The sequence below is a fragment of the Diceros bicornis genome, chromosome 14, assembly GCF_020826845.1.
Source record: "Diceros bicornis minor isolate mBicDic1 chromosome 14, mDicBic1.mat.cur, whole genome shotgun sequence".
In the NCBI taxonomy this organism is placed as follows: Eukaryota; Metazoa; Chordata; class Mammalia; order Perissodactyla; family Rhinocerotidae; genus Diceros; species Diceros bicornis.
The window spans coordinates 58,976,485-59,001,665 of NC_080753.1; the positions used below are offsets into that span (position 1 = coordinate 58,976,485).

The 25,181-nt window shown below is 39.3% G+C and overlaps 2 protein-coding genes across 3 annotated transcripts in view; one reads left to right on the forward strand and one right to left on the reverse strand.

The window, feature by feature from the left end:
- Positions 1-272: 272 nt before the first annotated feature.
- RIOK1 (RIO kinase 1) lies at positions 273-23,953 on the reverse strand. Of its 2 annotated transcripts, XM_058555317.1 has the most exons (17): positions 23,685-23,953; positions 20,660-20,867; positions 18,572-18,662; positions 17,635-17,704; positions 16,435-16,477; positions 13,980-14,072; positions 13,083-13,195; positions 12,898-12,978; positions 11,749-11,835; positions 10,934-11,071; positions 10,331-10,434; positions 10,004-10,110; positions 7,445-7,510; positions 6,447-6,566; positions 5,225-5,278; positions 3,534-3,686; positions 273-2,469 (listed from the first exon to the last, which is right to left on the reverse strand). In XM_058555317.1, exons 1-17 carry the CDS (start codon positions 23,753-23,755, stop codon positions 2,359-2,361), a joined length of 1,710 nt encoding a protein of 569 aa, XP_058411300.1. In that variant the 5' UTR covers positions 23,756-23,953; the 3' UTR covers positions 273-2,358. The 2 variants fall into 2 exon arrangements, with proteins under 2 accessions (XP_058411300.1, XP_058411301.1); XM_058555318.1 differs by lacking the exon at positions 23,685-23,953 and having other exon boundaries at positions 20,779-20,863.
- A 99-nt stretch (positions 23,954-24,052) lies between these two features.
- Positions 24,053-25,181, forward strand: part of CAGE1 (cancer antigen 1) — a 45,173-nt gene continuing 44,044 nt past the window's right edge. The window contains exon 1 of the mRNA XM_058553916.1: positions 24,053-24,441. Coding sequence (XP_058409899.1) covers positions 24,429-24,441 — 13 coding nt within the window. The 5' untranslated portion in view covers positions 24,053-24,428. The remainder of the gene's footprint in view (positions 24,442-25,181) is intronic.

Below are 25,181 nucleotides of genomic sequence, written 5' to 3' on the forward strand. Positions count from 1 at the left end.
GTAAGACCAAATAAAGACAAGAACCAGAAGATCTTAAAGATCAAATCCCCAAAGGTGGACAGGATTGCTAAATTTGTTTTTGCTTTCTCTTTGGTTGTGTTAATTGTAGGATATTTTAGAGGGGCTGCTGTTGTGTTTCACTGAAATTATATTTTGTATTTTGAACTTTTTAAAGTCAGGAAGGAAAGATATTATGAATATAATAAATTTGACTGAAAATTTTAAAAGCTCAGTGGACCGCCCTGCCAATAATCCAGCAACTCTCAAGCAGGTGCAAGCTTCAGTTTAAGGGAAACCGTTTATTTATACAAACTGTTTCTGAGGCAAAGGGCTAAATTAGGCATTTTTAAGGTAAAGTACATGGTAAAAACAATAAAAATAAAAAACTAAATTGGTAATTTCAACGTGTGCTGTATTGCAATATAAGCTTTTATCTCACCCCACTACTCGTCAACATGCTCCACCCGCCTTCCTTCCCAATGCAGTAAGTGGCAACTCCAACAGTCACTTGCAGTCGCTTAGGTCATAAATCCTGAAGGCATCCGTAAACCTTTCTCTCAACTCCTCATGTATTCCCTTAGCACATCCGGTTCACTCTACCTTTGTATTGTCTCTAGAAGACGACCACTTGTCTCCATGTCTGCCGCTACCATCCTAAACCAAGCCATCATCATCTCTCATGTGGGTTACCACATGAAATACCCAACTGGTCTCTCACCCTTGCTTCCTAGTCAGTTCTCCAGAGGCCAGGGTGATCATGCAACTTTCAAAACAGAAGTCAGATCATACCACTCCTCGGCTCAAAACCCTCCAAAAGCCTAACACCATCTGATCTCATCTACTACTTTCTTCCTTGGTTAGGATGCTCCAGCATCTTGTTTCTAGAACATTTCAGGTACATTTCCGCCCCCAGGGCCTTTGCACTTGCTGTTTGCAGTACCTGGAATGCTCTTCTCTTCTGAAATGCACATGACTCACATTCTTCAAGTATTTGCTCAAATATAGCCTCTCAGTGTGGCCTATTTTTAAACTGCCACCTCCCCAGGCATTCTTTCTTCTCTGCCTTATTTCACTCCATAGAATTTATCACCTGCTGATATATTGTTTTTTACTTATCTTAATATCTTGTCTTCCTTTAAAATGTAAACTACCTGGGGGCCAGCCCAGTGGTGTATTGGTTAAGTTTGCATGCTCCACTTTGGTAGCCTGGGGTTCGCAGGTTCGGATCCCGGGCACAGACATACGCACCGCTTGTCAAGCCATGCTGTGGCAGCGTCCTACATATAAAGCAGAGGAAGATGGGCACAGGTGTTAGCTCAGGGCCAATCTTCCTCAGCAAAAAGAGGAGGATTGACAATGTTAGCTCAGAGCTAATCTTCCTATAAAAAAAAAAAGTAAACTACCTGAAGCTAGAAATTTTTGTCTGTTTTGTTTACTGCTGTGTCCCCAGCAGCTGAAATACTCAAATATTTGATGAATGAATGAACAGGCTAAATAGTTGAATGTGAAATAGTTTATGAACTGGGAGGTCCTAGCTCAAAAAAGAATATTAAAGATGAAGAGTAAGCGCATTACAAATGATCACCAATGCAGACAGAACAGAGCTGCAGTGATTACATCAACAACCAACTGAATTCTCTTAGAAGTGAAACGCCCTTCTACAGAAACCATGGCCTTACTATCAAATGATTTCAGATGGGTCTTTGGATGTACAAACAAAGCAAAAACAATGTGTCCAAAGTACCTTTACACTTACATAAAGCTTATGGATGTTCATTACCTCGAAATATTTATGATGCTTCAAAAAACATATTGTAACAGAAAAATCTATAAAACTGTACAAAGTTCTTCACTAAAATAGTAGCTTAAATAAATCCTCTGTCAACACTAGACAGAGCCAGTGACTGGATCTAGACAACAGAGCTTAGAGCTTTTTACATAATTACACAAAGACATTCGAATCAGCCTTCACAGACGCTGCTGTAACAACCATTCGGTTAAAATCTATAACCCTAGGGGCCGGCCCGGTGGCGCAAACGATTAAGTGCGCACGCTCCGCTGCAGCGGCCCGGGGTTCGCCGGTTTGGATCCCGGGCGCACACCGACGCACAGCTTGGCAAGCCATGCTGTGGCGGCATCCCATATAAAGTGGAGGAAGATGGGCACAGATGTTAGCCCAGGGCCAGTCTTCCTCAGCAAAAAAACAAAAATAGGAGGATTGGCAGATGTTAGCACAGGGCTGATCTCCTCACAAAAAAAAAAAAAAAAAAATCTATAACTCATCTTACAGCTGCAGCTTAGCATGCAGGCATGAAAAGTAACTGGTGCAAAATTACTGTACATAACATAGTTCTGATTCTATTTGCCCTTTTTCGTCTTTGCTGTCTTCTCTTTTCTTTTTTTCACATGTTTAGGAATTTTGTTTTTTCTTTTCTCTCTCTGGGCTTCCTTGACCATCTTTTTTCTTTCCTGTAAAACAAAAACAAAAATTAAAAAACCTGCATATTTTATTCAATCAGAGTATTCAAGTTAATATTCAACTAAATTAAAAAATATATGTAAAACGATAAAAGTGACTGTAACATGAAAAAGTGAAAATGATTATGGCTTGGTAGTGGAATTTGTGGTGAAAATTATCTTTAAGGTTTCTTAACAGAAATTTGAAGACAGCCAAACAGAAATACCCGTGAGGATGTTATTAAATGTTTGCAACTATTTTTCTTTACAAGTTTCATACTCTAACAAAAATAAAGGTTAGAAAGAGAAAAAATATTTATTTCCAGTAGGCAAAGAGAGAAAATGTACTAGCAAGTTGGGTATGTCTCTCAGAAGTCTTAGGACTCACATTTTATAAGGTATGATTAAGCCAAGAATGAAGAATACAGTCATGCACCATTTAACGACATTTTGGTCAACAACAGACTGCATATATGATGGTGGTCCCATAAGATTAGTCCCTCATAGCCTAGGTGTGTAGTAGGCTATAGCATCTACGTTTGTGTAAGTACACGCTATGATGTTCACACAACGACAAAATCATCTCACGACGCATTTCTCAGAACGTATCCCCGTCGTTAAGTGATGCATGACTGTACTATAATAATTACAGTCATGTATCATTCAATCAGTAGTGTCTCTTATGTCTATGGCTAGGAGTGGAAGAAATAGTCTTTCAGATTCTGAAACACCAGGCTGGGCTGTAAATCCCCCTGAACTGGCTCTTCAGTATTGTACCAAGGGGCAACTCTAACCTCACTGGTACTTCAAGTGAATGATAATCATTTTTAATCAATGTACTGAATTTAGTGTGTCCTCTCTCTAGGCAGTACCCAAGAGCTCCTAACAGAAACCCAATCTCTAGACAATGTTACCACCAAAAGCAAAGTTCACACTTGGGAACTGAAACTATAATTAGAGGTACTTATTGATCAATGCTGCTTTCAGCCATCATAATCTAGACACTTGGACAAAGAGAAATAAGAGGAGCTGTGCTGCCATGTTGGATAACAAGGGAATTTGAGTTCCTGGCTAACCTTTTTATCAACTTGAAGGTCAGTGGTGGGTTTCTTGGAGCAGGCATGGTCTTCCTGCTCCTCAGAGTCTGTGTCAGCACACTCAGAGCTTACAGCATCTTCTGAATCAGAACAAGTCTTTTCCTTAACTTGATTTTCTAGAAGTTCAGGAACCTTAAAAATATTACATAACTATGTTATGCCAAAGCAATCAGTTATCTATTGTTATTAAGTGTGTTAATGGCAGAATTCAGATTTTAGCCTTGAAGATATACTTTGAAAAACATCCTGTACTGAAACATCAAAACAACAGAGTCAACATCAGGGAGGAAGCCAGGAAGGAGCCATGCCAGTAAGGCTCAAGAGCACACCCAAATGCGGGAACTGGGCTTTCCCGGGCGACCCCGGTCAACACCAGAACTGTTCTACTTCTTTCAGCAAATCAGGAGGACTGAGGTGGGACGTGGAAGGATGTGAAATATAGACACAAGTGAAAAATAGAGACTTATTTGGATAACTTCACAGCTGTTTTCCTATGAACTGAATTTCAAGTAATGCATTCTTAATATAATCAAGAGGGAAGACAATATTTAAACAAGAGAAATTTTCATTTTTTTCAAGTTTAGCAGTTTTTAAAGCAGCAGGAAGCATTTTTTAAAAAGACGGGTTTTCTTTTTATAAGAAGGAAAAAAAACAAAAACAGGGGCCCGCCCAGTGGCACATGCAGTTAAGTGCGCACGCTCCACTGCGGCGGCCCAGGGTTTGCCGGTTCGGATCCCGGGCGCGTACCAACGCACCGCTTGGCAAGCCACGCTGTGGCGGCATCCCATATAAAGTGGAGGAAGATGGGCACAGATGTTAGCCCAGGGCCAGTCCTCCTCAGCAAGAAGAGGAGGACTGGCAGATGTTAGCACAGGGCTGATCTTCCTCACCAAAAAAAAAAAAAAAAAGAAGAAAGAAAGAAAAAAACAGATCTTTAAAAGGCAATTGTACGAAAAGGTTTTCTAGCCAATTGCAACAAAATCTTCATGCTCTGGAATTCAAAGTACAACTGCCCTATAATACCTGCTGGATATAACTCAGAAATGCAAAATACTGGAATTTTCCTAATTCCATTCTTCCCATAAAAGACAGTAAATTTTCAAAAAGCAAGCTGTGATCCTTCATAGTTAAGCCTTTAATTAAGAACATTAAAAGAAATAACAACTACCTTTATTATTGCTTAAATTAGAATGAATCCCTGTAGTTCCAAAGTGTAAGACAAAACAAGACTGTCTTAACAAAAAAAGCACTACAGGAATCCAGCACTCTAAGACTGCTAAACTCATGAGATTGGTCTTCAGCAGGTTACATACTAGCATGAGACCAGATTCCACTGTTTTTTTAAGCTGGCTGTAAAAACATCACAAAGCACATGGTTTCATTAATAACTTCACAAATGAAGACCAGGATACAAAAAGGATCAATGCCTCAGCTATAACAAAAGAATAATTCAGAGGCAGATTGAAAAATAAACCATAAATTTCCATATTTCAGTCTTATAGTTAAAAAGAATGAACACAAAAAGGGCATTTCTGAAAATGCCCATGACTTTGAAAGTATCTATACTAGTACTACTGTATCATTGTTAACCTAACTCTAATAATACCTTAAATTTTACAGCCTTTAAAAGTTTTTTCACATAAATGAACAGCAACACATGTTTTTCATACCTTCTGAACTCCTGACAAATCTTTCTTCAATCCTGTTACAGTTTGGTATAGAATCTTGTAAGCAAAAAGAAAAAAACAAGAATCAACATCAAACTAAACAGTGAAATACACACATTGCAATATTAAGAAAGAGCACTGTGGGCTAAATATCTCATGAGATTATAAAAAGGTGCCTAAAATGTATCTCATAGTAATACGGAAAGTTCACAGCATGGGTGTCATCCTTGTCTACCACACACACAAGGAGTCAGCAAACTCCGGACCACGCGTCCAATGTGACCTGCAGCCTGATGGTGTCCACCGAGGAACACACGCAATCAATCTGATGACAGGAAACTCTAACTACAAATCCCAATTAAATGAAACGTCTTCTCCTCCCCCAAATAACTCCATTCTTCTCTCATTACTAGATCTGTATCATGAAAAGTTGTATTCAATTATTATTAGTGTTTTTAATTTCATCAACACAAATTTGGGGGAATTTTTTCTCTCTTGGTATATAATGAGCTACAGAACAGCCTCAATTTTGCTTCTTGGCCTGCAAAGCCTAAAATATCTGCTATCTGGCCCTTTAACAGAAAAAAATTTTCTACCTGAAATATATATGTCAATCGATCTAGTATAATAACCATTTATAGCCTAGAGATCTATACAAATATTCCTTTTTTTGCAATTATAGTCTGTTGGACTCATTCAGATGTGTCATTTCCTTTCATAAATACCAATGAACTCTCTTTACATCCAATGTGCACAGAGAACATGTTAATGCAAAGGCAATTAGCCATCTCAGAAGATTAGAAGCCAACATTCAAGACTGCAGGTTGGGGGGCCGGCCCCGTGGCTTAGCGGTTAAGTGCACTCGTTCCGCTGCTGGTGGCCCGGGGTTCAGCTCCCGGGCACCCACTGACGCACCGCTTGTCTGGCCATGCTGAGGCCGCGTCCCACATACAGCAACTAGAAGGATGCGCAGCTATGACATGCAACTATCTACTGGGGCTTTGCGGAGAAAAAGGGAAAAAAAAAAAAAAAAAGGAGGAGGATTGGCAATAGATGTTAGCTCAGGGCCAGTCTTCCTCAGCAAAAAGAGGAGGATTGGCATGGATGTTAGCTCAGGGCTGATCTTCCTCCCCCCGTCCCCCCCCCCCCAAAAAAAAAGACTGCAGGTTGGGGACTGTAGTTTCCTTTGTAAACTTGCTTGCTATACACAAACCAAGCTACTCACATTGTCTTGTTGGGCATTCATGGCCATGTCCTCTTCCTTCAATTTCATCATTATATCCATATCCCTCTCATAATTTTTTACTTCATTCAAGGTTCTAGGAATATATGCTCGCTTAAACACCTAACAGACACAGAGGACAAGGAAAATTGAAACTGTCATTCACATACTTCTCATGTTCACTCAGCATCCTCACCCCATCAAGTCACAGAGGAATCTACCACCATCATCTATAACACTGGCTCTCAGCCAGGCTGCCTGCACATGCCAGGGCTGTATCTGCTGTGCAGTGTGCCAGAAGTAATTTCTTACTAACGAGAAAACACTAAGTGATTTACAGCTACCCTTAAAATAACACTTCTCTCCCCTAATTTGCATTCCAAAAACCTTTTCTGGGTGGGAGAGAAAGCAGTGGAGTTGCAGAGAGCAAACACCGCCTGGTCATGCCTTACAAAGGAACATGTTCTTACATGGGACCATCATTTACCCCGTGCTATAGAAAAAAGGTTCAGAACTACTGATAAATACAGGGTACCTTACATTCATCCATCACACTAACAGCTGTGAGAATTAAAAAAAAAAAAGCCCACTATGGATCACTTTTGCAAAAAATACACTGACTCCCAAGATTAAAATAATTTTTTTTTACCAAACATAAATATTTAAAATCTACAATGTTACAGGAATCAACATTAAAATCATTTAAAAATTCACATTTGCAAACTAAAACTTAGGCTTTTCCTTCTTGAATCATATACTCTAATAGGTTCTTTAACAATGCTCTCCATCGAGGATAGGTTGCTGAGTGGAATGATATAATGGAATGTAAGTTATACAATTTGGCTCAGTTAAATTGCGTAACACATTATGTCTCAAGGAAATATTATCATCATTTAAAAAACTGATTTATTAAAATCAAGTTCATGCAATGAACTAGCAATATTAAAAAAAAACTTCAAAACACAAGTGTTTCCTAAGGCTGTGAAGAGAACAAATCTTACCTCTTCATCCACATGATCTTGGCTGGACCTTTCTTCTTTGGTCCTTTGAGATGCTATTTCCATGGCCTTGGAAAGAAAACAGAAATTATTCTCCTTTACATTCAACCTACAGAAGATACGTCCATTTCCCAATTTCAGTATAAACTTGTTCTACTCTCTATCAGGATCACCCCTCCATACTTCTGAAGAAGGGACGTGGTGTCCTCTAGCGGGACAGGTTAGCTCTCACGGCAGCTCTCACCAAAAAGGCCACCATCAACCCACAAGTAACAGAATAAACCAAACTCATCTGGCCTCAGGGGATCTCTAGCCCCTTCTCAAAAGTAATACTACTTTTACTAATTTTTAAATGATTAGCAAAAATATTTACTAAGGGGAAAGTGAGACCCAAAGAATGAAAGAACCATCCTTTAATTCTCGAGCAGTCAACGAAAGGGATCAAAGAGAAGGTGGACTGTCCTCTGGTTTTGAGTAAACGGCTCTAATGCTGCTGCAGTTAAACCACCAAAGAAAGCTCTCTGGGCACACAATGACTGAAACGAAGGGACAGAGACTCTACAGGATTCTCTGGGCTTGTAAAGCCATAAAACTGAAGATCTGTTCTCAGAGTATACTCTATTTAGAATATATAAAAGAAAGGAAAAAAAAGTGGCACTGGGGTTTTTTGTTTTAAGTTCAGACACTAAAATTAGTGCTAAAGAGTTTAAGAATAAAAATGATGTGATATTTACTTATTCATTTGACATACGTGATTGCTATGTGCCAGATACTGATTAGGTACTGGCAATACACGAATAAAACTCCTGCCCCTTAAGAGTTCATAGTCTAGTAGAGGGTGACAAAATTAAAAAGAACCTAATATATTAAGAAGTGACGCCATGTGACTGCTTTTATTATAGAGTTACATAATATAGACAATATACCTATGGAAACAATTATTTCTGCCTGATTTCTCCTCGAGAAAGCTTTCTGAACTGAGCTTTAAGGTTCACTAGGCAGAGCAAGATGAGCAAAAGTAGAAAAGGGAAGGCATTCCAGGAAAGGGGAGAACATGACAAGGTCTGAGAAAACCTGAAACCTGTGTGGGGGCAGGGATGCCATGTGTTCAATATTTTGATTCACAGACAAAACTAGAAATAGATAACCTGGACATCAAAATCAAAAACTTCTGTGCATGAATGGATGCAATCAACAGAATGAAAAGGCAGCCTATGGAATGGGAGAAAATATTTGTATTTGTAAATCATATGTCTGACATGGGGTTAATAATATTCAAAACATATAAAGAACTCTACAACAAAAAAACCTGATTAAAAAATAGGCAAAAGACTTGAATAGACATGTCTCCAAAGAAGATATGCAAATGGTCAACAAGCACATGAAAAGATGCTCAACATCACTAATCATTAGGAAATGCACATCAAAACTACAAGATACCACCTCACACCCATCAGGATAGCTACAAAACACAAAACCAAAAAATAACAAGTGTTGGCGAGGATATGAGAATGTGGAGAAATTGGAACCCTTCTGCACTACTGGTGGGAATGTAAAACGGTGCAGCCACTAAGGAAAACAATATGGCAGTTCCTTAAAAAAATTAAAAGTAGAGGGGCCAGCCCAGTGGTGTGGTGGCTGAGCTCACACGCTCTGCTTCGGCAGCCCAGGGTTTGCAGGTTCAGATCCTGGGTGCAGACCTACACGCCGCTCATCAAGCCATGCTATGGTGGCATCCCCCATACAAAAGAGAGAAAGATGGGCACAGATGTTAGCTCATGGCTAATCTTCCTCAGCAAAAAAAGGAGGATTGGCAATAGACATTAGCTCAGAGCCAGTCTTCCTCACACACACACACACACACACACACACACACACACACACACATACACACAAATTAAAAGCAAAACTATCATACGATCCAGCAATTCCACTTTTGGGTACACACCCAAAAGAATTGAAAGCAGGGTCTTGAACAGATATTTGTACACCCGTGTTCACAGCAGCACTACTCACAACAGCCAAAAGGTTAAGCAACCTGAGTGTCCATCTATGGATGAATGAATAAACAAAACATGGTCCACACATACAATGGAAGGTTATTCAGCCTTCAAAAGGAAGGAAATTCTGACACATGCTACACCATGGTTGAACCTTGAGGACATTATACTAAGTGAAATAAGTCAGCTAGAAAAAGACACACACTGTATGACTCCACTCACGTGAGGTACCTAGAGTAGCCAACATCACAGACAGAAAGTAGATGGGCTTGGGGGAGGCAGGAATGGAGAGTTAGTGTTTAATGCCTATAGAGTTTCTGTTTTACAGGATGAAAAAGTTCTGTGGATCCTGCCCGATGATTAAAGTCAAGAAACCTGGCTTTACCATTGGCTTTTTACTATACTTTTGGTTCCCCATCTGTGAAATCAGAAGGAAAAGGTCTCAGGAAGCTGTCAAAATGAACAAATATTATGCTAAGCAATTTGAGACCCTCAGAAGTGTCACCTAAACGCAAACTACTACTGTTGTTTTCTATTCGTTCCCTTCCTTGCCCCATCTCACCTTTGAGAGATAAGCATCCATGTTCTCACGTGTAATTGAGGGATCTGTGACAAATTCAAAGAGCTCCCGCACAGTCATCACAGCAACACCGTGCTTCAAAAAGAAATCTGCAGAAGGAAAATGTTAATGACAGCTTTACAATGGAAAAGGTTATTGTTCCAACTACTTTACAGAGAAATGAAGAGAAAAATATACCATCTCCCAGTAAATGGTATAAGTTATCACTGCATCGGACAATTTAGTGCCAAGATTTTACATCAACAGCTTAACAGAGTACAGAACCAACAAATACAAACAAGGTGGTAGGAAATTCCAACTTCCGCTCACCGTTGACATTGGCACAATCTTTTCTCAAGAACTCCAAGGCGTGTGGGTGGTCATGTTCCACGGACTGAGAAACGTCAATGATGTGCACACCTCCACTGTGGTACCTGTGGGCCAGACGGGTGGACACTATGAGAAGCATCAGGGATGTGCACACCTCCACTCGGGTAGTGTGAGGGCCAGACAGGCGGGGACCATGAGAAGCATCAGGGATGTGCACACCTCCACTTGGGTACTGTAAGGGCCAGACCGGCGGGGACTACTGGATACTACCACTTGCCTACATTTTTGTTTAAAAAGTTCTATTTTAAGAGCAAGAGAAATAACTAATAAAATAAACAAGGTGGGTAAGGAGAAGAGGCTACTTTGACTAACCAGAGATTAAAATCGAGAAAACTTTCCAAGTCCTTTAACTTAAATGATCACAGTGGTCAATTCTGTGACTAAGGTCACCAAAAGCAGGAACACATCCTATATTGCGACCATGTGGAAGTCAACTTCAAAATTTCAGAATTTAGTATGACTTGTTGGATTGGGATTTTATTCATTTTTTTAAAGGACATGAAATGACGTATGCAAGGTTCCTAAGGGACAAAACACACTCACAGCATGTTAAATTCACTGAGATCTGCATGGACAAGCCTGGCATCCTGATACATCCTTCTCATGTACTGAATGACCTGCAGATACAACTCCCGAGCCTTGGATTCTGATAACTGGATGTTTTTCAAGAGTGGCGCTGGCCTTGAATAAAAAGAAAATGAACAACTAAGATAAACTGACCCAGAACAAGTTTTCTTGCTTTACACTACATTGATACATGCACTTCTCTTCTACAACTCAGCATGTGAACCATACATGTGACAATTTGGTTCACTACAGACATACCATTCCAAGATGTTGTCAATAAACATGCCGTCCCAGCTTACTGTATAAGATATTCCTCAAAAACAGGGTGAAATTTGTTATTCTGAAGCATTTTGAGACTTAAAAAGGTAGAACAGGGGCCAGCCTGGTGGCATAGTGGTTAAGTTTGTGCGTTCTGCTTCAGCGGCCCAGGGTTCACAGGTTCAGATCCCAGGTGCAGACCTACGCACCACTTATCAAGGCCATGCTGTGGCAGGCGTCCCATATAAATCAGAGGAAGACGGGCAAGGATGTTAGCCCAGGGCCAATCTTCCTCACCAGAAACAGGAGGATTGGCAACAGATGTTAGCTCAGGGCCAATCTTCCTCACACACACACACAAAAAAGGTAGAATAAATTAATAACTCTATGCACTAATACAATAGGAAACATTCATAAAAATATTCCAAGATGAAAGGAGCTATTCAAATGGGAAATATTCATTTACTGGATAATTTAAAGCACTTAAAAATACAGTTCTGAGCATATAATTATTAGGTCTTCCCCATACTTACATGTCATCCTTACCAATGAAACCCATGACAAGAACATGACTTCTCAGCACGATAGGTTCTGGGCATGGGATCTTGGCTGTGTTTAGCCTGTGATATTAAAACAGATAAAAGGACAGACGAAAAGTCGAAATGGCATCTAAAACAAATTACAACAGCTACAGTACACAAGATTAATGCTGCCCTTTAGCAAACAGCACCAAGGCCTTGCAACTCTATTATCGTATTTCCTAAACTTTAAGACCAGTGCTTTTTTAAGTGACACCATTATGTACGTCCAAGAATGACAAACAGTAGCAATTCAACTATGATATCTCATAGCTTCTAACACCCAATCTGATTCCAGAGATGTTAAACTACGAAAAAAATGTGCACCTTAGCATTGATGAAATACAGCAGCTATGTCTGCAATTATCTTTTAAGTTGATCACTCTGAAAAGGGCTTAAGAAAATTAGTTGGACTTATAGCCAACAGCTAACTGAATACAAGATTTCAGGACTTGCAAAACAAGTAGTACTTGCTTAACACTAAAATACCCAGTGTATGTCACCTATGTACAGCATATAAAAAGTTAAAACATTTAAAAGAGGGAAAAAAAAATCCCTCAAATTTTTGTGGAAACTTGATCTCTGCTACGTAAGCCACCTTTACCTGATACAAACGTGTCAGTACAAACAAACATCACAAAAATGTGTCCAAAATTGGACTCAAATAAGGAAACTAAAATAAGCAAAGAGTTTAGGACCTAACAAAATTTGTCTAAAACTCCAGTACCTACTAAAAAGTAACACATCATTCTCACCACCTGACTGTGTCTCTTCCCCTCCTTATAATCCTGTAACAGCTTCTTATCATCCTCAGCATAAATTCTAAACATTCTCACACAGCTTCCAAGACTCTTCAAATGACCCAGCCTTGCTGAATAAATGTGAATCGTGGCAGAATTCTTCTGTAATGGATTCTTAGAACAGAGAAGAGAAGCTAGCTGCTATTTGTCCAGAAATTCGTTTCTTCTGCTTACCCCAGCAGATCTAATGGAACTGAATGGCCCTATGGAGTCCCCGCCTTTGGGCAGAACCGCCCCCCACCGGGATCTGCTGTAGGAAAGGGCAGAGCCAATGTGCAGGGCACAGCACACATCCCCCAGTCACCTGATTAAGTTTCTCATTTCTTTCTCTGCCCAAGTTTTCACCATTTTTCTGGGGTTTCCTTTACAATAGCCATGACGAAATCTTGAACAAGAAAAATATTTGTTATTTCAACCATTCCATTATTCTAGTTTTTACTTTTTAGGAAACAGAAATTAAGCCAACTGGGAAAAAAAATCTGAGCTTACCTGAATTCCCCACTTACATACTTATCCCGATCTTTGAACACCAAAATAGAAGTTTTATAAATTTTGATCGCTCTGCTCTCTCCATTTGTTGTACTAGCATGGTATACGTTAGCCTATTTTAAGTCAAAAACAAAAAAAAATTAAGTTCATGTTAAGTAACTACAAACAGTATTTTACTTTTTCAATCTATTTGATTCTATCTTCAAAAGTCAAGTGAACTGAAATAACATGCACAAGGAACACCATCATCTTTTGAACATGTGAATTAAAATACGAAACATCCTACCAAAAGGTATAGAAAATATATCACATATCTCCAAATTACATACATAGTAAAATGCAGTTTAAGTACATGTGAGAAGCGGTTTCAAACTTTTCATATCTCAAGTATGTGGAAAATATTTGAAGACATTCTTATACGTCATGATTTATAAACTGAATTTCACTGAGAACTACTTCCTACAGAATAGTTGCTAATTTAAAAACCATGTCTGTCTTTCTTCATATCCATATATAAAGAAAAAAATAAGAAGAACACTCGTTGACTCATAGAAACTAGACCATAAACTCTGCCCCAGCAGTAAATGTCTGAGCAGGACTCAGGCCTGCAGGAGTCCAACCATCTAAGCTCACTGCTGGGCACACCAGTTGGACTCAATGACATAACACAGTGATGGCAGTGTAAGGCATAGTTATGTGCACAACTTCCTACCTGGCCATAAATATTAATACAGCCATCTTCAGAAACACTGTATTAAATTATCCTGACTTGTGTATGGGGTTTTTTTTCTTTTCTTTTTAAAGGCACAATATATTTACTAAGTGCCTTAGTTTCCTTTGGTATCTGAAAGAAGAAAACTAACATGAAAACATTCAGGCATCCCAAAAAAAGCTCACTTCTTTTCCTGTGCTAATGCAGCCATTTATCTCTGATATAATTCCTCTAGTCAACATCTTGAATAAAATCATTCGTGTTCTGGGATCCAACACCTAAAATGAAATGCAAAAAGTAGAAAGTTCAGAAAGACAGTACCAAATATTTCTCACTGAAGCACCTGACAATTAATAAATGAAGACCTTAACTGTACTATGCTATCCTGGTTGACCAAATGAGAGTCGTTATTATGGTGTTTTTATTCACTCTGATTTTTAGTAAATAAAATGTGAGATGAAGGGCAAAGGAACCAGAGAGACAACAAACCAACAAATTCATTCAGTCACGGAAATCAAAGGCTACCAAGTGCAAGGAAAGCAGAAATTGACTCCAGATCAATTAGCCGATCCAGATGTTAGCCAACAGGAATACAATGCAAACCATATACGTAATTTCACATTTTCTACTCACCATTACAAGAAGTAAAAAGAAACAGGTGAAATTCATTTTAATATATTTTATTTAATCCAATACATCTAAAACACTATCATTTCAAGAGGTAAGCGATATAAAAAATTATTAGTGAGATATTTAACATTGTTTTTTACATTGTCTTAAAATCAAGTGGGTATTTACATTTATAGCACATCTCAATTGAAACTACCCACATTTCAAGTGCCCAGTGGCCAGTGTATTAGAAAAGCAACTTTAAACCAGGGGTCAGCACCCTATGGCTCATGAACCAAATCCAGGCCAAAGCCTGTTTTTCTACAGCCTGCAGGCTAAGAACGGTTTTTACACTTTTAAAGCGTTGTTTTTTTTAAAAAAAACAATAATTGTGATGCCTAAGGAACACCTAAAGAATTTATTATTTAGCCCTTTAAAGAAACAGTTTGTAGACCCCTGGTATAGATGAGTCGACCGGGGAAAGGTCTCCTTCAAAGTGAGAGCAGTCGGTCTTGAGTAAGAAGAGCCCCAAAGTCCTCTTTAACCAACAGAAGGCAACGAACTTAAAGCCTGCTCCTGTCCACGGCTGAGACGGAGCCAGCCACATATTTACATGCAATTTCAAGGGACACTTGCAGTGGGTCCTCCAGCTCCATGTAGTGAGACAGTGTAAAGTGGCCAAATCTAACTATACTTTAGGGTCTTCAACGAGGTGGCTGCAGTCACACCAAAAACCTAAGGTTAACAGAAACAAAACAACCTTGGAAGACTAAAAGACTAAAAGCCAACCTACAACCACTGCAACCAGAGAAGACTGAAAGGAAAGTGAGTGAATAGGCAATAACTGCACTCCTTCTCCACTGCACAGGTCAACAGAGGGGAAGAGTACAGGAACCCAGGGAGAGACCTGCGCTTCTGCAAAGCTAGTAGGAAGACACGTCAGGGGGGGCAGGAAGGAGCAACGTACCCAAATGGCTTAAAAATAAAATAGGGAAAGAGAAATACAATAAGCAAATAAACCTACAGACAAATATGTATTTTAAAAAGACAGCTTAAGACTCAGGATATATACTCTTAGCAAAATTAATTTTGAAAGAGAAAAAGAAAGGATTTCCTCCCTAAGTTATTTTAGGGTCTTTGAAAATTAAAACGGCCTCCTCTCTCTCAGCTGGACCACACTTTGTTTTCAATCACAAAAAGAAATCACACAAAATAAATAAATTAGAGGACAATGCAGACAGAGATCCCAGACCCTGCTCCTGCCTAAAGGTGGAATTCTTCAGCTGTGCACATGGCTCTGGAGCTCAAGTTGGGTATTACTCCCTTGTGGATTGAGGGGGACAGTAGAAGGGGTGCTTATGTCCTAAACCAAGGATCTGTAGGTCCAAGGGGCTACTATGCCATAATGTGTTTGTGTACATGTGTAGGGGTGAGGAGAAGGGTATATATGCAGCAGTAGCAATGTTCTGATCCTTCTTATCACTTTCCTCACATCAAAAATCTGTGCCAGTGTTAACATCCAATCACAATTCTGCACATCGGAACATTAGGGGCTGATTTTCCCCCATTCTTGAATAGAAAGAATAAAACAAGCATAATTTCTAAACAATTAAGAGATTTCTAATTGAAAATTTGAAGGCATTACCCGTCTCTCCGTCTCTGTCTCTCACACACACCCCCCACTCCGGGCAGACACCTGATCTATCTTCTGGGAAAGCTCACAAAATTCCTGCAGACCTTGTTTAAGAGAAAAGATTCCTGGTCTTACAGTCGACTCTGCTTCCTCAGAGGAGATGAACGTTTTGCATGGTGACTTCACAGGACTATGGAGGGGGCATGACTCTAATTTATCTATTACTTGTCCTATTACTAAGCAAAATGTAGATCTCTAAAACTATAAGGAGTAACTCTATACGAGAGTAATTGTTAGGTAACATTAGCATTAAGCAAGAAGGATGAAAGCAAACCACAATTCAAAGAGAAAAGAAATGCTAACTTCAAACAAGAGCTTGCCACACATTTAAACTGTACCTGTTCCACAGTTGCTCTGTCCGCCTTATCTTTGATGCGATACCTAACCAAAACCAAAAACCGATAGGTCACGTATTTCAAAGTCAGTCAGAGAAGCCAAAATAGAAAGTTTCTAAATGTACATCAGTCCGTGAAATTCCTAGGTAGGCAGTTTCTTTAACAACAGATTTCCTGATCTCTTCATAGTTTCATCACTGAGTGAAACTTCCTTCATTTCCCCTTAATAAGCACTTCAGTTTCCTAGGGCAAAAGGAGCAGATCTGCAGTAAGGAAAAAAGTCTATCCATATTTCAGAAGCATTAAATAATACGAGCAGCTGGGGTAAAGTGAACTAGGCTGGAGTCTGTTAATATCGTCCTTAAATTTTTAATGACTCTATTTGTATAGCAGTCATTTCCACGGCTTTCTCTTTAGAGTCCTTTTCTACAAAGACGCAAGTTTTTATCATTTCAAGAGAGTTACTGAGTTCTGTGTTAAAATGCAGACACTGATTAGCTTCAGCTCACACACTAAGTGACTCAATTAGCACACTAACCTAAACTAATAAAGATTCAAACACAGAGATTCAAACAGACACTTCAATGAAATAACAAACAACTACGACGATTCTCAAAAAGCTAGTATTTCTTGGGCACAGCAATAACCCAGAAGAAAACTGGTTTTTAAGTTCAGTTCTAACACTTCTAGTTGTGTGATCTAGTGTTATTTTCTATAATATATTGCTAATGCCTTAGAGTTATTAGCATTTAGGAGAAGATAACCAGATCTGAAACAATTAGTTTTCAGAACAAAAGTGTAAATGGAAACAGCTCTGAGTTATATCATTATTTAGTTTTAAATCTTTCCTTGAATTTTTAAAAAGATTTCATGGAAGAGAACAATTCTTAATAAATTCTAAAAAGGAAGTATTTTTATATTCTAACATTTTAGTTTAAGCTGAAATCTACAAATAGTTACCCTCATATGAGCACATTTGTGAATTTCACAAGATTCTAGTTTTACCATATATTTCTTAAAAAGATTTATTTAATATTTTCATCTTACAAAGGCATAGGATACCCTCATTTAAGCTAAAAAAAAAAGAATTGGTTTAAGGATACAAAGGAACATCCTTTGCAAAATAATTATGACCAAGATGCTACTTAATTTGATTAGACTTATTCCTTATCAGTCATGTTTTATAGTTAAGATATTACTTACATATCTGCTTCCTTTTGTCTAGACTTTTCAGTGACTTTATTTATGACAGAATCAGTAACATTTAGCTTATCTAAAAATACAAAAAAATCCACAATGTAAACAACATGTAAGACAAAAAGATATTAACAGTCTTTCTGAATAGGATACTTTTCCTCTTCTTTCTTTATTTTCTAAATATTTCATTGTACATAGAATATATTTTAGTAATGAAAAAAATTTTAATTTTTTTTTAATTTTTAATGTTTTTAAAGGTAAGCACTAAATTGTGTTTCCTTAATAACGAGCATTATCACTTTCATCACTACAGCTGTTATTTTTTTTGTGTGTGTGTGAGGAAGAGCAGCCCTGGGCTAACATCTGATGCCAAGCCTCCTCTTTTTGCTGAGGAAGATTGGCCCTGGGCTAACATCCGTGCCCATCTTCCTCTACTTTGTATGGGACACTGCCACAGCACGGCTTGACAAATAGTGTGTTGGTCCAGACCACAGGCCGCCAAAGCAGAGCGCGCTCACTTAACCACCACGCCACCGGGCCGGCCCCATACAGCTGTAATTTTTGAGCCACAGAAATCTAGATCCAGAAATCCCCCCAAAATAACTATATCTGCATATATTGCATTTCAGACACTTTTATTATTTTATACAACTAATATAGATAATATAACTGCCTGAATTTCAAGTTTAATTCTAAAAATTTCAGTTTCATTTCAAATTATAGGTTCATAAAACAGAAAAAACAGAACTAAAAAAGTATAAGCTAGTCTTTCTTTGAAGCCATGTTTGTAAATTACGAAGTTTTTATTTTCTCTAAGCACAATTATTCAGTCTATAACACTGAATATATTCATTTCTTGATCTAATAAAATTTTATATAACATTTCATGGTTTTTGAAGAATGTCCTCATAGCCCAGTGAGGAAATGTATTTTATAAACTCACCTAGATTAATTTTATTCTCAAATTTCCGTAAGACCTTGTCTGCTGGAGTAGACATTTTGGCCGAACTGCAGTTGGAAGTCTGTCGATTTGCCTAGAAGAAACGAGTTACAGAGTCTAAGGCACTAGTTATAAATACAAACCTAAGTTCACCATCACGTGTTTTTTTCCTTAGTTCACAGTTAACTATTAAAGCGTCAGTACTGAGAGGGTACCCTAAGAATCAATCAAATTTGTTCAAGAAATTTTTTAAAAAGGCATTTGAAATAGAAGGTTAAAGTTACTGGCTAAAACAGAGTCTACATAATCTGGGTTTTTTGTTTAACCACTCTACAATGTATTCCTCATTATTACATATAACAAATTAAAATTAAATGTGTTGTTTTAATTTGACAGGTTTATAGATTTAAAACTTGAGAATGTTCTTTCACCCCCAAAATGTATAATAAAGAGCTAAGACCAACATTAAACTGGTCCTAAGAATTTCATTTTGGGCCTAGTATCTCAAGAAAGGAAAGATTAAGTACGAGGCTTAGCACTTAGACTGCTATGTACAAACTTACATAACAGAAAAGAAAGAAATAAAGAGGAGAAAGAGGAGATGATATCCAGAACCCACAAATGAGAGAACACAGCAGAGATAAAAGGGCCTGGAACAACCACTGAATCAATCCTGTTATCTCAGCATGGAACTTTAAGGCTGAGCTGTTTCTTGTATGCACAGAACGTTTTAAATTTCCTATTAAATATAAATTTTAAAATAATGTTTAATTAAAATAATATATGTTCAGGTAAAACTTTAATCCCAGCACCCAAAGATAATAAGTTAACATTTAAGCACATCAACTTTCTTTTTTTTCCTAGCTTTACCAAAAGGGATTACATCCTATGTTGAAATTGCTCCAAGTTTCACCAATAAATCAATGGAGTTACCAAAACAAGATCACAAGCGTGAAATTCATTTGGTTATTTTAAAAATGCATGCATTTAGTCCACGTTATAGCTGTCTTAATATTCAAAGGAATATTGTTAGTTTCTTCCCCTCCATACTTTCAGGAACCTTTATCCAGGAACATGTACCATGTTAATCTTACGGCTATGCAAACTCCTGACACATTTAGTACTTTCAGTGTGAGAAGCAGCTCTACATAGTCTGCTAACCTGTGTTTTGCACATGGTAGATGATGGTAGATATGAACACATCTCCACGTCACTAATACAGTCTTCCTTTGCAACATTTCATGGCTGCATAATATCCCATTACGTGAAATCAGCCCCATAGTAAATGTAATCAAGGTTGTTTCCAATGTTCCTACTATAAACAATAGTGGAGGATCATCCTTGTAACTTAAGTCCTGGCACATTCACAGAAGAATTGCTGAGTCAAAGCGTTTATTTTATAAGTTTTTAAAGCTTTTATCACTTACCAGTGTATCCTCCAAATAATTGTACGTACTTACTTGACCATCAACTATACATTTTGTGACATGTCAGTTTCGTGGGTGGAAAAAATGGCATCTCTACATAATCTAATCTGCATTTCTTTAATCACTAACGAGCTGAACTTTTTCTCCGTTTCTTTTTTTTTTTTTTTTTTGATTTTTATTGATATTTTAATGGTTTCTAACATTGTGAAATTTTGGGTTGTACATTTTTGTTTGTCCATCACCCCGTATATGACTCCCTTCACCCCTTGTGCCCACCCCCCACCCCCACTTCCCGGGTAACCACAGTCCAGTTTTCTCTGTCCATGTGTTGGTTTATATTCCACATATGTTTTTCTCCGTTTCTTAACCATCAGTAGTAAACTGTCTATTCATCTCCTTTCCCATGCAGATTTTAAAGCTCATAATCTTACGACAATTTAAATAACTCTTTTTAAATTTATTGATTACGGAAAGAATCCACATTCGGAAGTTATTCGAAATATGGAAAGGTCAAAGAATGAAAATCAATAAAGGCTAGAACTACAGGAAAATATCACCTGAGGAAAATCTTTCAGTTACTCAGTTCCAGAACCACAAAAAGTCCTTTTAAAAAAGAAGACATAAGCAAACAACACAAAGATGTATAGAATCATTTATAAAATACCTGTGGGTTACTACCTCCATTCAAGGTATAACCTTTGGTAAGTTTTCCAACACCATCATCCCAGTCCCAATCATCGTCATCATCATAATCCTCTTCCTCCTCCTCATCTTCTATCTCACCTTCACCCATCTTCTCATTCACATTACTTTGAAGGTCTTCAAATACAAAGTCATCTTCTTCTTTGATTGTCTTCAAGTCAAGGTTTTCACTAGAAATAACAATGTTTCAGCACGTTTAGAAATGCTCCAATTGGACAAACTTACGTATTTATTTATGATATAACAGAGTAAACCTACACCAACAAATCTAAAACGTTCCCTTACAACCAATCTCCCAATAAGCTCAATCTTCTTAATACCAAGTTCTCCAGTTTTTCAGAGTTCTGCTGGAGTTGTTCGCTTATTCTCCAGGTCCTACACTAAAGTACATCAGGTGTTGGATCTGCTTCTGCCCCACTGAAGTTACAATTTATATAGTTATCTTCTCTGCAGAATGAATTGAGGCAAGGGAAACTTCATTGAACTGGTTTAAGAGGGAAAAAAAGCTTTCTGACCAAAACTTGGGAATAAGTCTAAAGCAGCCTTACCTTGAACTCAAATACCACCTTGCAACAAAAGAAACTATATCAAGATTTGTCTTACACAAAGAATCACTCTTGTGCATGAAGGGAAGGAACAGTGAATACTTGCACCACAGATAAGTGACGTAGGCTGCATATAAGAAAATAGGAGAAGTGGGGATTGTCAAATCCAGAGAACAGGCAGCACAACTTATACGGTATTTTTTTTTTTTTTTTTTGCCATGTGAGAATTCAGACCTAGTGTTACCAGATCTTCTTAGCTTTTCAAGAAAAGCCAGAAACGTGGATTTTTGTGTAAAATCTCCCACTTAACTGGCATATCCAATTTTTATAAAACACTTTGCCTACCAAACAAAACACATTTTCAGGCCAAATTCAATAGCGATACTACCAATTTCGATCTCTCATATAGAGAATAAGGACAAAAACCATACATAAAACAAGTGATAATATGCACTACTGGCTTAAAAACAGTCAGACACGAGTTTAAGCAAATTTAGATATCAATCCTGACTTATTAATTAGCCATGGTCTAGAGGGCTAAAAATCTCCATGAATATGGGTAGGAAGAGAAAAAATAATCATTAAACACCTGCAATTTACTAGGATTTCATAAACATAATCAATAAATTGCCAAAAACCTAGAGGGGCATGTTAAAGTTACCCCTTCATTTATACCAGGGCTTCTCAACCTCAGCCAGACAATCCTTTGTTGTAGGCGGTTGTCTTGTGCATCCTAAGATGTTTATCAGCATCTCTGGCCCTACCTACCAGATACCACTTGTGCACCACCACCCCTAGTAGAGACAAACAAAAATGTCTCCAGAGATCGGCAAAAGTCCCCTGGACTGGGGGAGGAGGGGCAAAATCGTTGGTTTATCATCAGCATATCCAGCGATGGACAGTAAACCAGAGCATACTCATTGTTGTTAACTATTCACGCCACGCTGGCTGTGCTGCTTCTTTCCTCTTAACTTCTCTCCTAGGGGCTTCTGTACGCCCATCTGTAAATATAAACCTGGAATGCCCTTCTACTCCCTCTCATTTCTACTCCTTCCAGCAGTAGCTTACTATCAACTCACTCAGAGAGATCTTTCCTATTCGTCACCCATTTCTCCTTTGTATTATTTACCCAATTCTAATACAAATAATTTGTCTAACTATTTAATAAGTTTCCCTCGCTAGAGTGCAAGTTCTGTGTCAATCAGGGTGGTGTTTACCAATGTACCCCTACCAACTAACACTAGATCTGACACACAGAAAGGGATCAAGATATATTTATTGAAAAAATCTCCAGCTGACAGATAAAATCTATATGTAACAGATCTTTACTGTAAACATTAAGTAAAAACTGCTTTCTTGGAATTCTAAAATAACTGTTTCATTTTGCTTTTAAGTAGGAGTTATCCTTAATTCTTTCTGCCTCACATTCACATCCAATCTACTGCCAAACCCTCTCACTTCTACCTCCAAAACATATCCCTACAACTCTGTCTCTAGCTCCCATAATCTTTGAACTGGATGACTTTATTACTTTTGAACTGGTCTCTGCTTCCACTCTTGCCCTCCAAAACCATCCTCTCCATAGCAGAACGATTCCTTTAAACCATAAATCAGATGATGTAATTCCCCTGCTAAAATCCCCCTATGGCTTCCTGCAAGACCTAGAATAACATCTCAACTCCTTACCATCACTTGTGAGGCTACACATGATATGGCCCCTTCTCACTTCTATACCATTACCTACCAAGTTTCTCAACTACCTCCACTGGGCTGTAAGCACATTGGCCTCTAGATCTTTCTTTCACAGCCAGCCAAGAGGGATGCCACCGTTGGGCCTCTGCGCTTGCTGTTCTCTCCGCCTGAAATGCTGTTCCCTCTACTATTCCTGAGGTTAGCTCCTTCTTGTCATTTAGATCTGGACTTAACCCTTCTCTGACCATACACACGTAGTATATCAACCGCCTTTAATTACTTGCATAGTATATGTCATCTTTTTTTAATTTCTATGTATTTGTCTGCCCCCCCTCCCAAGTAGCGAGGGTAAAGTTCAATGACAGCAGGGACTTAGTCTGTCTTGTTCACCACTTTCTCCAGCGCCGAGGACAGATTCCGGCACACAGGAGGTGCTCAATAAGTATTTCTTGAATGCCTAACATAAAGCGCAAAAACCTGTTTCCCAGTCGCTATTCGTAACTCTGTCCCTCAGCGACGGTAATCGTCTGGGAACCCCGGACTCCCCTGACCAGAGGCTCTCATTACCTCTGCCATAACCCGGGGCGAGTCCCGGCTGGGATGGAGAAAGACTGAGAAGCCGTGGGGCGCGCCCCCGAGCGATAAACTACAGTGTCCCTCCACACCACGAACAAGCGTCAACTCCCCAACGGGGCGGCGGCGGCGGGGAGAGCGGAATCGGGAGAGCCGGTGTACTCCACGGCCGCCTACCTGTCCGAAGAGTCCGCGTCGTCGAACTGCCCAGGGACCACCCGACTCATCAGCAGCCGCCGGTAGTCCATGACGGACGCGCGCAGAGCCTCGGCGCCCGCGGAGGCCGCCCACCCGGCGCTGGGACAGGAACCGCACAGAGACGGTTATACCCGCGGCCGACCCAACCGCCTCTCCGTGGGTTTCCGCCTCGCAAGCCGCTCAGAAGCCCCCACGCCAAATCCGCGCGCCACGTGCTACGAGGGATCCAGACGAACAGCCCCAGCCTCCCGGCCTTCCCGACCGGAAGTCCCGCTCGACCGGAAGTTCCGCCCCTGCGCCGGGCGGAGCGCCCGCCGCTGGCGCCGACGGTGCGCTGAAGGGGCGCATGGGGGTGTCAGGTGGCCGTGTTGAGTCGCGTCCGGCGCTGAACCTGTGCCGGGCATTGTGCCCGGAGCTTTTGGTCTCTGCACCGCGCTTTGTGTTTCCTCCCGCAGAAGGACGCGACATCTGGCCCACAGGCTGTTGGGCCTGAGGGCTCACACCCACGTAACTTCCCAACGCTGGGAACAGAGGCTTCGAAGCCCCCAAGCCGAGCCCGCGGGGGGCGGGCGGACGTCACACAGGGACGTTCTGGCGCGCCCGCCTCCCAGCTGACAGCTTTTGAGAGTCCTCCGTGGAGAAGTCTGAGAAGCGTTCTTCCTCCTGCAAAACTCAGGGCGGAGGGAGGAAGCGTGAATCCTCGCTGTGGCTCCAAGCAACTCGATGGACCCTGGAAGTGAGCACACTTTTGCGACTTAAAAAGTTAAAAAGACATGAAGATCGTGGGACATTACAATCTCTTTTATTTTGTGAGAGTTTGGTGCCTTGTTTTGAGGTGACAATAAGATAAGTGCTTTTAAAAGTTAAAGTTTGACATACGACTGAAAACAATTTTTTAAAGAAAACCTTAGAATTTTTGCCAGTAACTCCAGTGACATCTCTTTTAATGCCCATCTTAAAACAGCTTTAGAGTGTCTCTGGAATATCTCTCCAAACACTTGAATATTTTAAAAGTCGAGCATAAATCTGGTAGGGACAGAATGAATGACAGAAAAAGTAAGCCTAACTTAAAAAAAAAAGTAAATTGGCGGATGTGCCATATGAACAAAGTTGTAAAATTATAATTGGATATTCTGGGTTTAACATTTAAGAAATAAGGCCCTTGCGTGTTTTTGCACTTGGAAAACACAACAAGGATTTTTGAGATCCCTGTTACTACAACCCAGCCAGCGTTTATCTGTTTGTAAGACAGAGAAAGTTGGGCTTTCCACCAATCCTAGCTAGCCTGGTTGGCTCACTGGCTTTTTTATACTTTACCGAATGATGATGTAGGTTTGAAAAAAATTAAACCTTAATAAATTATTTATTAATTCAATAATTAAATAAAATAATCCAGGCAAATGGGTAGTGGCTGTAGATTGAGAAGTTTTAATAGAAATAAATCATTGGAATGCAGGATTTATTCTATCAGTATTT

Bases quoted from the DNA above. Each gene is read 5' to 3' on its own strand.
- RIOK1 (XM_058555317.1), bottom strand. From the start codon at position 23,755: ATGGACTACCGGCGGCTGCTGATGAGTCGGGTGGTCCCTGGGCAGTTC. The intron at 18,663-20,659 runs GTATTTTATAAA...CGTTTCTTCTAG, and splicing joins ATGGAGGTAGTAACCCACAG to GCAAATCGACAGACTTCCAA. The intron at 7,511-10,003 runs GTGAGATGGGGC...TTTCTTTCCAAG, and splicing joins TGGATGCTTATCTCTCAAAG to GCCATGGAAATAGCATCTCA.